This window comes from Chrysemys picta, chromosome 13, assembly GCF_011386835.1.
Source record: "Chrysemys picta bellii isolate R12L10 chromosome 13, ASM1138683v2, whole genome shotgun sequence".
Taxonomy (NCBI): Eukaryota; Metazoa; Chordata; order Testudines; family Emydidae; genus Chrysemys; species Chrysemys picta.
Genome location: NC_088803.1, coordinates 21,132,920 through 21,149,364, shown reverse-complemented (window position 1 = coordinate 21,149,364; position 16,445 = coordinate 21,132,920). Strand labels below are relative to the sequence as shown.

The 16,445-nt window shown below is 41.6% G+C and overlaps 1 protein-coding gene across 1 annotated transcript; it reads right to left on the bottom strand.

Moving 5' to 3' along the window:
• Positions 1-3,924: 3,924 nt before the first annotated feature.
• Positions 3,925-4,869, bottom strand: LOC101934568 (olfactory receptor 10A4-like). The gene has a single exon (XM_005309010.2). It carries the CDS (start codon positions 4,867-4,869, stop codon positions 3,925-3,927), a length of 945 nt encoding a protein of 314 aa, XP_005309067.2.
• Positions 4,870-16,445: the final 11,576 nt, after the last annotated feature.

Sequence of the window (16,445 nt, the reverse complement as noted above, 5' to 3'; positions counted from 1 at the left end):
CCCAGTTATAGTCTTGGCCTTCACAATATCCTCTGGCAAAGAGGTCAGGTTTTCTAAACCTTTGTTCATTTTTGTTGCTTTCCTCTGGAGTATCTCCAATTTGTCCACGTATTTCTTAAAGTGTAGCACCCTCAAAAATGTATCTTACCAAATCCTTACCTTATTACCTTCACAATAATAGCATTGCCTTGTAAATTAATTTTAAAGAAAAGTTTTGAAAAAAAAACGTAATGAAGAAAATCTGTTTTTGGTTTATTTTATTTTTAATTCCATTTTGAATAATTCAAAATGAAAATAACTTGGATTGTAAAAAGTGTTTTATTTTTCATTTTTCATCCACCTCTCTTTATCTCCTATTGGAGTGAGAGGGAATAATGGTTTGGTGATTAAATAAATGGATTTGGTAAGATAGGCCTATGTTTCCAAAAATAACTAGTTTTTGGAGCCCCCAAAGATTGAATGTCTCACTTGAGGTGCCACAGAAAGTCCCTGATTTTCAGTAAGGGCTAAGCACCTGCATACCCTCTGAAAAACAAGCCTCTTCAAAATGCCAGAAATTGGGCACCCAAAACTTGATGCAGCAAAAATTGTTCATTACTCACTTTTACTGAACTATACTGTGTGCAGTTCTGGTCTCCCATGTTTAAGAAGGATGAATTCAAACTGGAACAGGTACAGAGAAGGGCTACTAGGATGATCTGAGGAATGGAAAACCTGTCTTATGAAAGGAGACTCAAAGAGCTCGGCTTGTTTAGCCTAACCAAAAGAAGGCTGAGGGGAGATATAATTGCTCTCTATAAATATATCAGAGGGATAAATACGAGGGAGGGAGAGGAATTATTTAAGCTCAGTACCAATGTGGACACAAGAACAAATGGATATAAACTGGCCATCAGGAAGTTTAAACTTGAAATTAGACAAAGGTTTCTAAGCATCAGAGGAGTGAAGTTCTGGAAAAGCCTTCCAAGGGGAGCAATGGGGGCAAAAGACATATCTGGCTTCAAGACTAAGCTTGATAAGTTTATGGAGGGGATGGTATGATGGGATAGCCTAATTTTGGCAATTAATAGATCTTTGACTATTAGCAGAAAATATGCCCAATGGCCTGTGATGGGATGTTAGATGGGGTGGTATCTGAGTTACTACAGAGAATTCTCTCCTGGGTGTTCTGATGGTGAGTCTTGTCCACATGATCAGGGTTTAGCTGATTGCCATATTTGGGGTCGGGAAGGAATTTTCATCCAGGACAGATTAGCAGAGGCCCTGGGTTGTTTTTTTTTTTTTTTTTGCTTTCCTCTGTAGCATGGGGCACAGGTCACTTGCTGGAGGATTCTCTGCACCTTGAAGTCTTTAAACAATGATTAGAGGACTTCAATGGTTCAGACATAGGAAAGGGGTTTGTTGCGGGAGTGCATGGATGAGATTCTGCGTCCTGCATTGTGCAGGAGGTCAGACTAGATGATCATATTGGTTCATTCTGACCTTAAAGTTTATGAGTCTATGTCATCAGAGAGAATAAGCATTGTTACCAAGCAGGGCTCTCTGCATTATTTCTAATTGATGGCATTTATTGAAGAAAGTCACCCGGACACTTTCTGGACAGGCTACAAATCTATCTATCTATCTATCTATCTATCTATCTATCTATCTATCTATCTATCTATCTATCTATCTATCTATCTATCTATCTATCTATCTATCTATCCACAAACCCCTGTAGGTAGGTGCACCAGTACAAACTTAGATATGTAATATAATTACAAATAAATACTAGATAAATAAATATCATTCCCATTTTAATGTAAGGTGATTGGTATTGATTAAAATTACATTTCCAGCTTTAATCTCTCTTGGGAGAGTTTAATCTCCATTGGAAGAGTTCCAATCACTCAGATTCTCTTCAGTCCACCCAGAAAAAGAAGAGTTGGGTGATACACACTGATGTCCAAAGGAAGTTGGAATTACTTTCCCATGTCTGTCTTGATGATACCAGCTGAAATCCTGAGTTATGAAATATAAGGACATTGGAATGCTTTTCATAATGATACAAATACAGGGTTAGGTCTAAGTGCACTACACTGTTTGACACTTCATGCCAACTGCATGACATTCAGTTTACTTAAATCACTTCACATATTTTTGTGAAAGAAATAAATAAAGAAAGAAAATCTAAACCGCAGTGAAATAATAGGAAGGAGAAATGATCTGACGTTTAATATTAATTCATGAATATTACTATGGTGCCCAGAGACCAGGTTCTTTGTGCTACATGCTGTACAAACCATTCCCCACACAGGTTACAATCTCAGAAGATAGGTGACATACAATAAGTACAGGGAGAGGGATGCAATCCTATTTATAGAACTTTTATATAACCATGTATATGTGCAATTAAAAAAATATTCTGAAATAAAGTCCTAACAGCCTCTCAAGCTGGCTATCATGAATTACCGGGGTTTCCAATGGCACAGCAGAAAAGCTATTTCTTGAGAAAGGGGTTCAAATGCTCTTAAATGCTACATTTTTCCAGTTGTATTTTAAATGCTGAGGGGTGGGGAGTTGTAGTAGTCACTTGCTGTGGGGGTTGCATATAGGGATGCAAAGGGTTGGAAATGATGATTTAAGGTAAAGATATCATAAGGTCCAGGAGGGAAGAAGAAGAAGAAGAAGAAGAAATGAGAATCGGCTTATCTGAGTTTAAAATCTGTGTTTCTATGTGGAAGTGAATTTCCCTTTGTTACAGTTTTACCGGGGGAAAAAAGGTAATTTAGGATAAATTTTAATTACTCCCCATATGAGCCATGACTTTTTTCTCAGTCATACCCATGTGAACGAAGCATTGCTTTATTAAAGTTAATGGAGTGACAGCGGTATAAAGTAGTATCAGGACTAGAATCTTTATGTTAACTTTAATCATCACTAATTATTTGGGATCAAGAGTGACAGTCCCAAATCACCTCATGCCCCTTGAATCCTATGGCAGTTCTGAATGATCAAGACCTCAGAAGAAACAAGCACTACATTGATTTGGTGTCACTAATAGGGATTTTTCTTCCTTGGCTTATTCCAAACCCCAAAGAAGTCAATTAAATGACCCCCTTGAGCTTTGGGTCAGACCCCTTCTATGATTCGAATAACAGCCTATAGAAGCAGCTGTCCATTCTATCAGATATTTGTTTCTGTTAAATATTCCCATGAGGCGTCTTGGCAGCATTTCCAAATATTTTAATTTATTGATTATTAGCTGACATTTCATATCTTCAATTTTTTACTCCAAAAAGAGAACATTCTATTGAAGAAACAAGAAGAAGAGAGTCAAAACAAAAATGAACAGAACAAAATTATACTCTCAGTATTTTACTGAACATAAACCAGGTACAGTCTGCAGGATTCATTAAAATACATCAGAGTTACAGGTAAAAATAACCTTAATCATCATGAGACAAACCTAACTCAAAATCAATGTAAGTGAACACAGATTTATAGTACTTAGAATAATGATTAAACAGATAAGTCTTCTCAGACTTAATTACAGCAGACCTAGTACTCCGCTCTGGTAAAATTTGCTGGTGAAGAGAAGCTCTTAAGAGAAGAGTCTAAGCAAACAAAATAAGCACACATAAAAAGGAATAGAACAAAATAATATTCTTGGCATTTTAATGAACTTAAACCACGTACAGTTTACAGGATTCATTCAAGCCCATCAGAATTTCAGGTAACAATCACCCCTCCTGAATCAAAAGCTGATTCTCTTCTCCCCTACACTAGTTTCAGAAAAGATGAATTTATTTTGGGAGGTGCCAGTTCTGATTTTTACCAGTACGACAGAGAAGGGATTCGGCCCGTTGACTCCAAGGCAGTTACTTGGGTAAATAAGAGGAGAACCAGCCCCATGAACAGAATGGAGTTCTAGGCCTGAAGTAATTACATTTTCTCTGAAAAGAGTTTCCTGCCCAATGTTCTCCTCAAGGCGCTTTTCACCTCTTTGTTCCTCAGGCTGTAGATGATGGGGTTTAACATGGGAGTGATCACCGTGTAGGAGAGAGAGATGAGCTTCTTGGTGTCTGGGGAGTAGTTGGATTTGGGTCGGAAGTAGGTCGAGCTGGCCGTGCCATAGAAGAGAGTCACTACCACCAGGTGGGAGGAGCAGGTGGAGAAGGCTTTGTGTCTGCCCTCTTCTGAGGGCATCCTCAGGATGGTGGTGATGATCCGCATGTAGGAAACCAGGATCAGCAGGAATGGGACGATGATGAAAAGCACAGTAGCTATGAGGGCCTTGATTTCAAAGAGATAGGTGTTGGAACAGGCCAGCTCCAGTATGGGAGGGGCATCACAGAAGAAGTGGTTGACTTGATTTGGCCCACAGAATGGCAGACTGAATATCCACATCATTTGCACAGTGGCCACTGGAAATCCAGAGAAGCATGAGAGTCCAGCCAACTGGAAACAAGCCCTTCTATTCATGATGTCTGGGTAGTGAAGCGGGTTGCATATGGCCACATAGCGGTCATAGGCCATATCGGTCAAAAGGCAGCACTCAGCTGTCCCAAAGAAGGAAAAGAAATAGAGCTGAGATGCACAGCCGGCAAAGGAAATGATTTTATTTTCCACCAAGAGATTGACAAGCATCTTCGGGACGATGACCAAAGTGAAGCCGATCTCTAAGGTGGCCAAGTTCCGGAGGAAGAAGTACATGGGGCTATGGAGAGAGGGGTCAATTGATGTCACCAGGATAATGAGCATGTTTCCTGTCAGGGTTATGGTATAAACACCAAGGAAGATCAGGAACAACGGAACCTGCAAGTTGGGGTGATTGGAAAACCCCACAAGGATGAATTCTGTGACAGTCGTGTGATTCCACATGCTCATTATATTTCCTCAGTGTGTTTCATCTGGAAGAGATTTTTATAAACCAGTCTTGTCAAAGAGTCAAGTATCAGGGGGTAGCCGTGTTAGTCTGTATCCACAAAAACAATAAGGAGTCTGGTGGCACCTTAAAGACTAACAGATTTATTTGGGCATAAGCTTTTGTGGATTTTTGAAGTGTGGTTTTTTACCCATGAAAGCTTATGCTCAAATAAATCTGTTAGTCTTTAAGGTGACCCCAGACACCTTGTTGTTTTTGTCAAAGAGTGTGTGTGATCATTTTTATCCATCAACTACACATTTATTTGGGAATATATATTTCTAATTGATCATAGATAGATAGATAGTTAGATCTATATCTTTATATTACTATTTGAATCTCTCTCTCTAATAATCTTATTTCTCTATCTAGAACAAACACAGGTAGACCTGCACCCTTATTTAGGGCTTAATCCATTAGCTACTTGGAACCCTAAGTTCCTATTGATATTGGTTAGATTTTGAGGGCCAAACTACACCTAATATGACCACGGCTGTTACAGACTGGGGGCTTGTATGCACTACCACTTATATTAGTATATCTTACATAGCTCAGGAGTGCAGATAAGCGACCATTCCCAAGCGATGTAATTACACTGACTTAAGTGCAGGTGTGGACAGCGTTATGTTGGTGGGAAAGCTTCTCCAGCCAACTTAGCTACCGCCTCTTGCAGAGGTGCAGATATTATGCCAATGGGAAAACTCGCTCACGTTGGTGTAGAGCATCTTCACCAGATGCGCTACAGCAGTGCAGCTGCATTGGTGGAGCTGCATCGCTGCAGCATTCCTAGTGTAGATTAGCCCTGAGATTGGGCTTTTCAAAGAGCCCAAGAGTGTGAGGTACATATCACAAAGGGAACTGGGCATCTAATTCTTTAAAAACTCTCTAGGTGCCTTATTCTGCAAATCCTCCCTTCAGCTTTGTAGTCCTTACTCATGTAAATAGCCCTTCGGATGTTATGACACTGTTCCCTGCATGCCAGTGTAAATATGGGAGCCATGGGCCAGGTCCTCAGCTTGTGAAAATGGGTACCTCACTATTGATGTCATTATGTCAGTTGAGGGTCTGAGCAGTCAACCTTTGGGTGAGACAAAACTGGATTCTGGCTTGTTCTGTGTGGCTGTGAAAAGGAGGAAAAGAGCAGTTCTGGGCACTCATACTGGAGCCAGAGAAAATTCTGATCAGCAGGCTAGAGCTCTGTCCCATGCACATCATCTCCCAAGCACAGTATAGCCAGTCTCCTGCCTCTGGATCTAATTGCTATTGACCAGGCAGTGCCGGGGCAGCTGGGCTCGGCAGGCTCCTCCATGGTTCTATTGTGCCGTGGTCAGCTGGGCTTCACAAACTACCACAAATTGAAGTCAATGTCTGAACTCCCATTGACTTCCACAGGAACAGGGTCAGACACAAAATGGACTGTACATGTGATCAACCAGAAGAGGATATTTGGGATAGAAGGTGACAGGGAAGAACTAGTAGGGGAAGCAAAAGTGGATGGGAACCTGGGAGGCAGTGACCATGAGATGGTCGAGTTCAGGATCCTGACACAAGGAAGAAAGGAGAGCAGCAGAATATGGACCCTGGACTTCAGAAAAGCAGACTTTGACTCCCTCAGGGAACAGATGGGCAGGATCCCCTGGGAGAATAACATGAAGGGCAAAGGGGTCCAGGAGAGCTGGCTGTATTTTAAAGAATCCTTATTGAGGTTGCAGGAACAAACCATCCCGATGTGTAGAAAGAATAGTAAATATGGCAGGCGACCAGCTTGGCTAAACAGTGAAATCCTTGCTGATCTTAAACGCAAAAAAGAGGCTTATAAGAAGTGGAAGATTGGACAAATGACCAGGGAGGAGTATAAAAATATTGCTCAGGCGTGCAGGAGTGAAATCAGGAAGGCCAAATCACACTTGGAGTTGCAGTTAGCAAGAGATGTTAAGAGTAACAAGAAGGGTTTCTTCAGGTATGTTAGCAACAAGAAGAAAATCAAGGAAAGTGTGGGCCCCTTACTGAATGAGCGAGGCAACCTAGTGACCGAGGATGTGGAAAAAGCTAATGTACTCAATGATTTTTTTGCCTCTGTCTTCACGCACAAGGTCAGCTCCCAGATTGCTGCACTGGGCAGTACAGCATGGGGAGAAGGTGACCAGCCCTCTGTGGAGAAAGAAGTGGTTCGGGACTATTTAGAAAAACTGGACGTGCACAAGTCCATGGGGCCGGATGCGCTGCATCCGAGGGTGCTAAAGGAGTTGGCGGGTGAGATTGCAGAGCCATTAGCCATTATTTTTGAAAACTCATGGCGATCGGGGGAGGTCCCAGATGACTGGAAAAAGGCTAATGTAGTGCCCATCTTTAAAAAAGGGAAGAAGGAGGATCCGGGGAACTACAGGCCAGTCAGCCTCACCTCAGTCCCTGGAAAAATTATGGAGCAGGTCCTCAAGGAATCAATTATGAAACATTTAGAGGAAAGGAAAGTGATCAGGAACAGTCAGCATGGATTCACGAAGGGGAAGTCGTGCCTGACTAACCTAATTGCCTTCTATGAGGAGATAACTGGCTCTGTGGATGAGGGGAAAGCAGTGGATGTGTTATTTCTTGACTTTAGCAAAGCTTTTGATACTGTCTCCCACAGTATTCTTGCCACAAAGTTAAAGAAGTATGGGCTGGATGAGTGGACTGTAAGGTGGACAGAAAGCTGGCTAGATCGTCGGGCTCAACGGGTAGTGATCAATGGCTCCATGTCTAGTTGGCAGCCGGTTTCAAGTGGAGTGCCCCAAGGGTCGGTCCTGGGGCCGGTTTTGTTTAATATCTTTATTAATGATCTGGAGGATGGTGTGGACTGCACTCTCAGCAAGTTTGCAGATGACACTAAACTAGGAGGCGTGGTAGATACACTAGAGGGTAGGGATCGGATACAGAGGGACCTAGACAAATTAGAGGATTGGGCCGAAAAAAACCTGATGAGGTTCAACAAGGACAAGTGCAGAGTCCTGCACTTAGGACGGAAGAATCGCATGCACTGCTACAGACTAGGGACCGAATGGCTAGGTAGCAGTTCTGCTGAAAAGGACCTAGGGGTCACAGTGGACGAGAAGCTGGATATGAGTCAACAGTGTGCTCTTGTTGCCAAGAAGGTTAACGGCATTTTGGGCTGTATAAGTAGGGGCATTGCCAGCAGATCGAGGAACGTGATCGTTCCCCTTTATTCGACATTGGTGAGGCCTCATCTGGAATACTGTGTCCAGTTTTGGGCCCCACACTACAAGAAGGATGTGGAAAAATTGGAAAGAGTCCAGTGGAGGGCAACAAAAATGATTAGGGGTCTGGAGCATATGACTTATGAGGAGAGGCTGAGAGAACTGGGATTGTTTAGTCTCCAGAAGAGAAGAATGAGGGGGGATTTGATAGCAGCCTTCAACTACCTGAAGGGGGGTTCCAAAGAGGATGGAGCTCGGCTGTTCTCAGTGGTGGCAGATGACAGAACAAGGAGCAATGGTCTCAAGTTGCGGTGGGGGAAGTCCAGGTTGGATATCAGGAAAAACTATTTCACTAGGAGGGTGGTGAAACACTGGAATGCATTACCTAGGGAGGTGGTGGAATCTCCTTCCTTGGAGGTTTTTAAGGCCCGGCTTGACAAAGCCCTGGCTGGGATGATTTAGCTGGGAATTAGTCCTGCTTTGAGCAGGGGGTTGGACTAGATGACCTCTTGAGGTCCCTTCCAACTCTGATATTCTATGATTCTATGATTCTATGATTCTATGATCTGTCAGAATCTCACACAGAACAGTGCACAACTGTGCAGTGCTTTGGGAATTTTTGTGAGACATATCATGGTAAACACCTACTAGCCCATTTACAAATATTGCTCTGCATTCTTTAATGCCCATGAAGAAGTACTGTAGCCCCACTCTTTTATGTGACAGATTAAGACTATGCACCTCAGAAAGAGAGTAAACTGCATGGACGTGGATTTATGTTACCTCAGGAATCTATTTTTCTCTATCCACCCTACTGGCTTTTCATAGAATCATAGACTATTAGGGTTGGAAAAGACCCCAGGAGGTCATCTAGTCCAACCCCCTGCTCAAAGCAGGACCAATACCAACTAAATTATCCCAACCAGGGCTTTTTCAAGACAGGCCTTAGAAACCTCTAAGGATGGAGCTTCCACCACCTCCCGAGGTAACCCATTCCAGTGCTTCACCACCTTCCTAGTGAAATAGTGTTTCCTAATATCCAAGCTAGACCTCCCCAACTGCAAATTGAGACCATTGCTCCTTCTTCTGTCATCTGCCACCACTGAAAACAGCCTAACTTCATCCTCTTTGAAACCCCCTTTCAGGTAGTTGAAGACTGCTATCTCACTCTCCTCTTCTGCAGACTAAATAACCCCAGTTCCCTCAGCCTCCCCTCGTAAGTCATATGCTCCAGCCCCCTAATAATTTTAGTTGCCCTCCACTGGATTCTCTCCAATTTGTCCACTTCCCTTCTGTAGTGGGGGAGTACCAAAACTGGACACAATACTCTAGGTGTGGCCCCACCAGTGCCGAATAGAGCGGAATAATCACTTCCCTCAATCTGCTGGCAATGCTCCTACTAATACATCCCAATATGCCATTGGCCTTCTTGGTAACAAGGGCACAGTGCTGACTCATATCCAGCTTCTCATCCACTGTAATCCGCAGGTCCTTTTCTGCAGAACTGCTACCTAGTCACTCGGTCCCTAGTCTGTAGCTGTACATGGGATTCTTCCTGCCTAAGTGCAGGACTCTGCACTTGTTCGTGTTGAACCTCATCAAAATTCTTTTGAACCAATCGTCCAATTTGTCTAGGTCACTCTGGACCCTATCTACCCTCCAGCGTATCTATCTCTCCCTCCAGCTTAGTGTCATCTGTGAACTCGCTGAGGGTGCAATAAATCCCGTCATCCAGATAATTAATAAAGATGTTGAACCAAGCCGGTGCCAGGACCGACTCCTGGGGTGCTCCACTTGATACCGTCTGCCAACTAGACGTCAAGCTGTTGAACACTACCTGTTGAGCCTGACAATCTAGCCAGCTTTCTATCCACCTTATAGTCCGTTCATCCAATCCATACTTCTTTAACTTGCTGGCAAGAATACTCTGGGAGAACGTATCAAAAGCTTTGCTAAAGTCATGATATATCACAACCACCACTTTCCTCATATCCACAGAGCCATTTATCTCATCGTAGAAGGCAATCAGGTTGGTCAGGCATGACTTGCCCTTGGTGAATCCATTATTCATAGAATCATAGAATAGAATCATAGAATATCAGAGTTGGAAGGGACCTCAAGAGGTCATCTAGTCCAACTCCCTGCTCAAAGCAGGACCAATTCCCAGCTAAATCATCCCAGCCAGGGCTTTGTCAAGCCGGGCCTTAAAAACCTCCAAGGAAGGAGACTCCACCACCTCCCTAGGTAACGCATTCCAGTGTTTCACCACCCTCCTAGTGAAATAGTTTTTCCTGATATCCAACCTGGACCTCCCCCACTGCAACTTGAGACCATTGCTCCTTGTTCTGTCATCTGCCACCACTGAGAACAGCCGAGCTCCATCCTATTTGGAACCCCCCTTCAGGTAGTTGAAGGCTGCTATCAAATCCCCCTCATTCTTCTCTTCTGGAGACTAAACAATCCCAGTTCCCTCAGCCTCTCCTCATAAGTCATGTGCTCCAGACCCCTAATCATTTTTGTTGCCCTCCGCTGGACTCTTTCCAATTTTTCCACATCCTTCTTGTAGTGTGGGGACCAAAACTGAACACAGTATTCCAGATGAGGCCTCACCAATGTTGAATAAAGGGGAACGATCACGTTCCTCGATCTGCTGGCAATGCCCCTACTTATACAGCCCAAAATGCCGTTAGCCTTCTTGTCAACAAGAGCACACTGTTGACTCACATCCAGCTTCTCATCCACTGTGACCCCTAGGTCCTTTTCTGCAGAACTGCTACCTAGCCATTCGGTCCCTAGTCTGTAGCAGTGCATGGGATTCTTCCGTCCTAAGTGCAGGACTCTGCACTTGTCCTTGTTGAACCTCATCAGGTTTTTTTTGGCCCAATCCTCTAATTTGTCTAGGTCCCTCTGTATCCGATCCCTACCCTCTAGTGTATCTGGACAGATGACTAGGGAGGAGTATAAAAATATTGCTAGAGCATGCAGGGGTGTAATCAGGGGTGTATTGACTGTTCCTGATCACCTTCCTCTCCTCAAAATGGATTCCTTGAGGACTTGCTCCATGATTTTGCTGGGGACTGAAGTGAGGCTGGCCCGTTTCTAGTTCCCCGGGTTCTCTTTCTTCCATTTTTCTAAAAGATGGGCACTATATTTGCCTTTTTCCAATCATCCAGGGCCTCCCCTGATCACCATGAATTTTCAAAGATAATGGCCAATGGCTTTGCAATCACATCAGGCAACTCCCTTAGCACCCTTGGATGAATTAGATCTGGACCCTTGGACTTGAGCATGTTCAGCTTTTCTAAATAGTCCTTAATCTGTTCTTTCACCACTGAGGGCTGCTCACCTCCTCCCCATACTGTGTTACCCAGTGCAGCACTCTGGGAGCTGACCTTGTCTGTGAAGACCAAGGCAAAAAAATATTGAGTACTTCAGCTTTTTCCACATCATCTGTCACTACGTTGCCTCCCCCATTCAGTAAAGGTCCCACACTTTCCTTGACCTTCTTCTTGTTGCTAACATATCTGTAGAAACCCTTCTTGTTACCCTTCACATCCCTTGCTAGATGCAACTCCAATTGTGCCTTGGCTTTCCTGATTACACCCCTGCATGCTCTAGCAATATTTTTATACTCCTCCCTAGTCATCTGTCCAAATTTACACTTCTTGTAGGCTTCCTTTATGCGTTTAAGCTCACCGAAGATTTCACTGTTAAGCCAAGCTGGTCGCCTGCCATATTTGCTATTCGTTCTGCACATAGGGGTGGCTTTTAATCCAGTATTTCCTAGTTTTTTTGCGTCTGGATCTGATAGTTCTAAGCAATCCCCACCCAGCTATACAATAAGGAAGAAGGAAATGAATCAGTAACAGTAATAATAAATAAAAAGATAATATTCTTCCCAAGTTTAACAAAATATTATACCATCATTGTAATTTATCTATCCATCTATCTGCCGAGAGAGATATTATAGATGTATTATATTGAAAGTAGGGCTGTTGATTAATCACAGTTAACTCACACAATTAATTCAAAAAAGTAATCTCATTTAAAAAAAATAGTCGCGATTAATCACAGTTTTAATTGCACTGTTAAACAATAGAATACCAATTGAAATTTATTAAATATTTTTGGATGTTTTGTACAATTTCAAATGCATTGATTTCAATTGCAACACAGAATACAAAGTGTACACTGCTCACTTTATATTATTATTTTGATTATAAATATTTGCACTGTAAAAATGGAAAAAGAAATAGTATATTTCAGTTCACTTCATACACGTACTGTAGTAGAATCTCTATCATTAAAGTGAATCTTACAAATGGTGACTTTTTTGTAAAATAATTGCACTGAAAAACAAACCAAAGTAAAACTTTGGAGCCTACAAGTCCACCCAGTCCTAATTCTTGTTCAGTCAATTGCTAAGACAAACAAATTTCTTTACATTTACAGGAGATAATGCTGCCTGCTTCTTATTTACCGTGTCACCCGAAAGTGAGAACAGGTGTTTGTATGGCACTTTTGTAGCTGCCATTGCAAGGTATTTACGTGCCTGATATGCTAAACATTCGTATGTCCCTTCATGCTTTGACCATTGTTCCAGAGGAGATGCTGATGACGCTAGTTAAAAAAATAATGCATGAATTAAATTTGTGACTGAACTCCTTGGGTGAGAATTGTATGTCTCCTGCTCTGTTGAACCCGCATTCTGCCATATATTTCATGTTACAGAAGTCTCAGATGATGACCCAGCACATGTTGTTTGTTTGAAGAACACTTCCACTGCAGCTTTGACAAAACGCAAAAAAAGGTACAAATATGAGATTTCTAAAGATAGCTACAGCACTTGACCCAAGGTTTAAGAATCTGAAGCACCTTCCAAAATCTGGGAGGGACAAGGTATAGAGCGTGCTTTCAGAAATCTTAAAAGAACAACACTCTGATGCAAAAACTACAGGACCTGAACCACCAAAAAAGAATATCAACCTTCTGTTGGTGGCATCTGACTCAGATGATGAAAATGAATAATGTTGGTCCGCACTGCTTTGGCTCGTTATTGAGCAGAACCTGTCATCAGCCTGAACGCATGGCCTCTGGAATGGTGGTTGAAGCATGAGGTAACATATGAATCTTTAGCGCATCTGTCATATAAATATCTTGTGATGCCAGCTACCACTGTGTCTTGAGAATGCCTGTTCTCATTTTTAGGTGACTTTGTAATAAGAAGCTGGCAGCATTATCTCCTGCAAATGTAAACAAACTTGTTCTTCAGAACGATTGCCTGAACAAGAAGTAGGACTGAATGGACTTGTAGGCTGTAAAGTTTTACATTGTTTTATTTTTGAATACAGTTATTTTTTGTACATAATTCAACATTTGTAATTTAAACTTCCATGATAAAGAGATTGCACTACAGTACTTGAATGAGGTGAATTGAAAATTATTATTTCTTTTGCTTTTTACAGCACAAATATTTGTAATAAAATAAATATAAAGTGAGCACTGTACATTTTGTATTCTGTATTGTACTTGAAATCAGTATATTAGAAAATGTAGATTACATCCAAAAATATTTAAGTAAATGGTATTCTATTGTTGTTTAACAGTACGATTAATCATGATAATTTTGTTTAAATTGCACGATCGATCACGATTATTTTTTTTAATCACTTGACAATCCTAATTGAAAGATAGATTAGTGATAAATTAATAAGTGGGTGAATCTACAGGCATACATAGAACAATATTCTACCTAACATAGCTAGATAAATAAAGAGAGACAGAGAGAGAGAGGACATGACATTGTATTACATTAGTAGAAGTTCTTATGCTTTGAGTAACGTACTTGGAAAAGCAAAATGAAGTCCTTGGTTTATGTGTCACAAAGGTCGAAAAGATGGGCCTTGATTTTGATCCTGCCTCAGGAATTTGGAATTGAAATAGCTATTAAAAGATCATCCCCCGTGTAGAATTATTCTTTTGCCTCTGTTGGCCAAATAGAAAGTCCTTTGATGACAATAGGCTTTGGATCAAACCCTATTTGTTCATACGCTATCTTCATTCTTATTAAAAATTAATTTCCAATGGTTCATATGCCACGTCATTCACAACGTATATTACAGTCAAATTGACACTATTACCTGGAGAGTCGGTTATCAGGATATTTATCACTAAGTAATATTGTTTGTAATCATTACAATGGAAAAATAATAATAAAAAGAAAAGGTAGTAAATAAAATTATAGATAAAAAAATTATGCCCATTCAATTAATCACTTGGCAAATTAAGAATTATTTTCTTTTTGTCAAAGTCACTTAAATAAACTTTAGTTTTCTTTGAAAATAGTCAGCCTTACCCTTCTCTCTTATTTATGCCAATTTTAGACTGTTGTGACTTCACTCACTGCACTGGAATTATCCCTGATTTCTACCAGTGTGAAGGAGAGGAGAAGGAGCCCCATTACCTGAAGTGGAGTTCGTCATGATTTACACCAGGGTGAGTGAGAATGGAATTACCTCTCTAGCACTTTTTTGCCAGCCTGTAGTTTATAAAAAAGGTTTTCAAATGATCCAGTATTTATAGAGACAATACCGAAAAGACTGACCATGTGAGTCCACACTCTTGATTTTTCTCATTCTCACTGAAATCTGAATCCAATCTAGTGACTTCAGATAACATTTGATCAGTTTACATGTAAAATATGGGGGGGGGGTTGTAGTTGTTTTTGCCCCCTCAGTGTGAGCCTTTCAAATTCATTCTGGACCTGTAGACTGGATACCCCAGGACACTCTGTCTGCTGTTCCCACTTCAGAGAGTGACTTCACCTAAATCTCAGTCAATTTAGAATCAGTGTCTGCCCTTAGTTGTGCTCACATCAATCCTCAAAACTCCATTGACTTCTACTGAGTTACTGCGTACTGATACCACACAGCAACTGATACCAGAATCTGGCCTTGGGGAGTTACTTTGGACCAGGTACTTAAATATATTTAAGTGCCTACTAGGATTTTCAAAACCATCTAGGTGCCTAACATATGTTGAAATTAATGATTTTTAGGCACTGAGATCATTGTGAAAGTTCCAATAAATGCCTTTACAAGTGTCTAAATCCTTTAAACATCCAATTCTATAGCCTTCTTCTACTGACTGAACAGCACATGGCTGTATTCTGAATTCTGTCTCTGGTTCCTCATCATTACTCAGACTGAATAGAAACCTACTCCATTTTTACTCTCCTTGAAATCATGGGGGACTACTTGCAATTTCTAATGTACTTGAATAAGACTATCTGAATCATGCTCTCTCTGGGTTTCTGTGCAATATGTCTTATATGTCTAAGTGATTTTCAGTATCATTAAGAGAAATATACAGAAGAAGGGCCCAAGACACCTCTCATGTACAGTGGTGTTAATCAGGAATAAATCCACTGAAACCCAAGGAGTTACTAGTATAGGTCAGAGGAGAGTTGTGACCAAGAAGCATAAGAGAATAAGTGTAAGAGAAATATCAATTCTCATATTGGTCATCTGAGCTCAGTAAGTTCTTCACTTACCTCCAAGAGAAGCTGACTCCAAAGGATTCATGGATGGATTCTACATGAGTATATGAACTTACTTTAATGACCAATGGGACTTGGCTCCTAGCCACCTTTGGGGTTAATTAGTGGAAATGACACACAAACTCATTAAAACAATGTTTACCTTTTGGGATCCCAAGAGTCATAGAATCATAGAATATCAGAGTTGGAAGGGACCTCAAGAGGTCATCTAGTCCAACCCCCTGCTCAAAGCAGGACCAATTCCCAGCTAAATCATCCCAGCCAGGGCTTTGTCAAGCCGGGCCTTAAAAACCTCCAAGGAAGGAGATTCCACCACCTCCCTAGGTAATGCATTCCAGTGTTTCACCACCCTCCTAGTGAAATAGTTTTTCCTAATATCCAACCTGGACTTCCCCCACCGCAACTTGAGACCATTGCTCCTTGTTCTGTCATCTGCCACCACTGAGAACAGCCGAGCTCCATCCTCTTTGGAACCCCCCTTCAGGTAGTTGAAGGCTGCTATCAAATCCCCCCTCATTCTTCTCTTCTGGAGACTAAACAATCCCAGTTCTCTCAGCCTCTCCTCATAAGTCATGTGCTCCAGACCCCTAATCATTTTTGTTGCCCTCCGCTGGACTCTTTCCAATTTTTCCACATCCTTCTTGTAGTGTGGGGCCCAAAACTGGACACAGTATTCCAGATGAGGCCTCACCAATGTCGAATAAAGGGGAACTATCACGTTCCTCGATCTGCTGGCAATGCCCCTACTTATACAGCCCAAAATGCCGTTAGCCTTCTTGTCAACAAG

Bases quoted from the DNA above. Each gene is read 5' to 3' on its own strand.
- LOC101934568 (XM_005309010.2), bottom strand. From the start codon at position 4,869: ATGAGCATGTGGAATCACACGACTGTCACAGAATTCATCCTTGTGGGG.